Source organism: Calidris pugnax, unplaced genomic scaffold (assembly GCF_001431845.1).
Source record: "Calidris pugnax isolate Ruff unplaced genomic scaffold, ASM143184v1 scaffold20, whole genome shotgun sequence".
Lineage (NCBI taxonomy): Eukaryota > Metazoa > Chordata > Aves > Charadriiformes > Scolopacidae > Calidris > Calidris pugnax.
Window position 1 is genome coordinate 7,861,043 of NW_015094510.1, and position 665 is coordinate 7,861,707.

General features: G+C 57.1%; 1 protein-coding gene across 1 annotated transcript in view; it reads left to right on the forward strand.

Annotated features, from left to right (window-relative positions):
* The first annotated feature begins 2 nt into the window (after window positions 1-2).
* PCDH20 (protocadherin 20) overlaps window positions 3-665 on the forward strand; it is a 5,229-nt gene continuing 4,566 nt past the window's right edge. Inside the window, exon 1 of the mRNA XM_014965713.1 lies at window positions 3-56. Coding sequence (XP_014821199.1) covers window positions 3-56 — 54 coding nt within the window. The remainder of the gene's footprint in view (window positions 57-665) is intronic.

Genomic DNA, 665 nt, shown 5'->3' on the forward strand with positions numbered 1-665 from the left:
GCATGGGTCCCCCGGGCAGCGGCGGCGGCAGCAGCACCGCCCGCGGCAGCCTGCAGGTGAGGGATGGGGCGGCGGGAGGGGAGGTCCCCCGTGTCGTCCGTCCCGTGTGTGTGTGTGTGTGTGTGTCCCCAAACCCCCGCCTGTGCCCAGCCCGACTTCGCACGCAGCAGAAAAATTGGCAAAAAAAAAAACCCAAACAGCCCAAACTCTCTTTTTCTATATATACACACATATACGTGTATATATGTTTGTTGTTTGGTTTGGTTTGTTGGTGTTTGTTTTATTTTTTCTCTCCGATCTCCACAGATCGGAGCTGCCGTGAAAAGTTGTTTTATTCTTTTTTTGATGTTGTTACTGTTGCTGCTGCTGACACGGGTTGTAGCAGCCGCAAAAAAAAAGGGGAAGGGGTTGGTTAGAAAGGGGGAGAAGGGAGGAAACACACACACACACACAGAGACACACACACACCGGTGTAGACGGTGCCCGAAGTTACTTTGGAGGAGCCCGTTTCCCCGCGCAGCGGGCTGGAAATGCGCTTGCCGAGGCGCGCAACTTCTTTCGCGCAACCTCTCCGCGGCTCCTTCTCGTAACTCGTTATTAGAAGCCGGCAGCCAGAGAGAGGGGCAGCGCGGCGGGGGCTGGGGCCGGCGGCTCCGCGGCCGCGG